This window comes from Eucalyptus grandis, chromosome 8 (genome assembly GCF_016545825.1).
Source record: "Eucalyptus grandis isolate ANBG69807.140 chromosome 8, ASM1654582v1, whole genome shotgun sequence".
In the NCBI taxonomy this organism is placed as follows: domain Eukaryota; kingdom Viridiplantae; phylum Streptophyta; class Magnoliopsida; order Myrtales; family Myrtaceae; genus Eucalyptus; species Eucalyptus grandis.
In genome coordinates, this window is record NC_052619.1 from 25,533,255 (window position 1) to 25,535,519 (window position 2,265).

A 2,265-nucleotide genomic window follows, 5' to 3' on the forward strand; every position below is an offset into this window, starting at 1 on the left:
TTTCTCTCCTCTTGCGATGGATACCCATCTTCGCATATAGCTCCTCCCCTACGCCATGATCGCCCATTTACCAAACCCTAAAATTCCCCTCTAATCCCCTTTGGATGGATTTCCTCCTTCGGCTGAACCTCAATGGCGATGAAACAATGGTTTACAAACCATTCGAAGCCCCCACTAGCAAACCCTAAACCGCTTTTCCGCTGCCACAATCCTTAATCCCTTTCGCTGGCCGAAGAAATCGATTACAGACTTCGTATCCCTCTATACAATTTTCAGAGCTCCCTTCAATCTTCCCTTCTCCAAATCACTAACCTCATCGAGTTGACAAAGAGTGTAAGCTGCTACTGGTATGGACCTTCAGGATGAGAATCAACGGCGCATTGCTGCCCTGTGCAAAAGTTTAGGCCATTTATGGTCAGATGATGATGTGGTAGAAGTGCAACAAGAAGTCCCTCCTAACAAACGAATTGAATGCAGCCATACTCTCTTCGGTAAGCTATACTCGAAACCCAATATGAACTTTTTAGCATTCAGTACCACTATGAAGAAGGCGTGGAAAACAGAGGCTGTTGAGGTTATACAAAAAGAACCGGGGCTCTTTTCCTTTGTATTTGAATCAGAGGAAGATAAGGAGAGAGTTCTGAAGGCAGGACCTTGGTCCTTTAATAGCAACTTAATAGTGCTCAAGCAATGTGAGCCAGAAATCCCAGAACACTGTTATGACTTTACTAAATATGACTTTTGGGTGCGCATTATTGGTTTACCCCCGGGATGGCTTATCGAAGAAGTCTTTGCTGAAGTTGCTGGAAAAGTGGGAGTGGTCAAGGAAATACAGCTACAATCTAGAGGAATTGGTCCCTACAAAACTGGTAAAGTCAAAGTGGAATTGGAACTTTCAGCACCTCTTAAAACAGGGGCGCTAGTGAAGATCGGGAACAAGAATCTTTGGGTGGAATTCAAATATGAACGTCTCCCTCATTTCTGCTACTCGTGCGGTCGAATTGGGCACTACGCATCATATTGCGAGGAGATACCATATGAATCAACTAATTGGGCAGCTAATAAGGTTGGTCAATATGGACCTTGGCTCAAAGCAGAAGTAAGAGATTGTAGCCCACACTGGAGAGTATTCTACGGCAAGTATGCTCCAAATCAGGAAGAAGAAGAATCAGTCCCTGAAACGCCCCTAATGACAGTTAATATGGAGGTTGCTACTGGCACAGAAGCTGAAACAAATACAACCCCTCGGAACAAAAAAAGGGTTGATAGCCCATCATCAAAGGAAGGCAGAGAGGAAAGAGACACAAACACAACAGTAAAAGAGGGGCGTGGAAAACAAATATTGTACCTAGAAGGCCCATCAAAACCTACAGGAGGAGATGCAAAGAAAATGCTGAAGCACCAACAGCAAAAAACAGAAAAGAATTGCATTCACTAGCTCTGACGTTCTTGAAGATATGGAGCTACTAGAAACCCTGTACAGCTGGTCAAGGAGGGGAAAGACTGGGCTTTGGTGGCTAGCCCTAATAAGCCATCCAAGACGCCATGAAGATCCTAAGCCGGAATCGCGGGGCCGGGCAACCCCTTGACAGTCCAGGAAATTGGAGCTTTAACAGCTCAAGAACGGCCCACTATGGTCTTCTTGATGGAGACCAAAAACAAGGAGACGGTGGTAGCAAAGACCAAAAGAAGGCTAAAATTCCAGCACATGTTTACGAGCAACCCATTGGCATAGCGGTGGTTTGGTGCTTATGTGGAATGAGGAGGCGGATGTTAAAATAAATTCCAGTTCGAAAGAATACATAGATGTGGAATGCAAGGATCCTTCAAGTGGCCATATCATGGAAGTTACTTTCATACATGCTCCCACAACGTTTTCAGAGAGATTGCAATTATGGCAAAAAATACAGGATATGCACTGCAACAACCATCATCCATGGATCTGTGTGGGGGACTTTAATGAAATCCTATATAGCTGGGAGAAGGTAGGGAAGAGGGAAGCGGATCAACATCGAATTGCAGCCTTTCGGGAATTACTAAATGCTTGCTCTCTAATGGATATTGATACAAAGGGTGTTCTTTCACTTGGGCCAATAATAGAGATGATGAAAATTTAGTGAAAAAGAGGCTAGACAGAGCATTATGCACAATGGAATGGAGAATTACCTTTCCAAATGCTGAAGTGGTGGCTCTTCCTGCAGTTGGCTCAGACCACAGCCCACTTTTATTGTCTTTACATCCTGTTAGAAAGAAAAGAAGAAAGCA

The 2,265-nt window shown here is 44.2% G+C and overlaps 1 protein-coding gene across 1 annotated transcript; it reads left to right on the forward strand.

Moving 5' to 3' along the window:
- Positions 1–349: 349 nt before the first annotated feature.
- On the forward strand, positions 350–1,438 carry LOC120287091 (uncharacterized protein At4g02000-like). Its single transcript, XM_039299768.1, has one exon. It carries the CDS (start codon positions 350–352, stop codon positions 1,436–1,438), a length of 1,089 nt encoding a protein of 362 aa, XP_039155702.1.
- Positions 1,439–2,265: the final 827 nt, after the last annotated feature.

What these genes read in the sequence shown, in the direction of transcription:
- LOC120287091 (XM_039299768.1), top strand. Translation starts at nt 350, where the DNA reads ATGGACCTTCAGGATGAGAATCAACGGCGCATTGCTGCCCTGTGCAAA.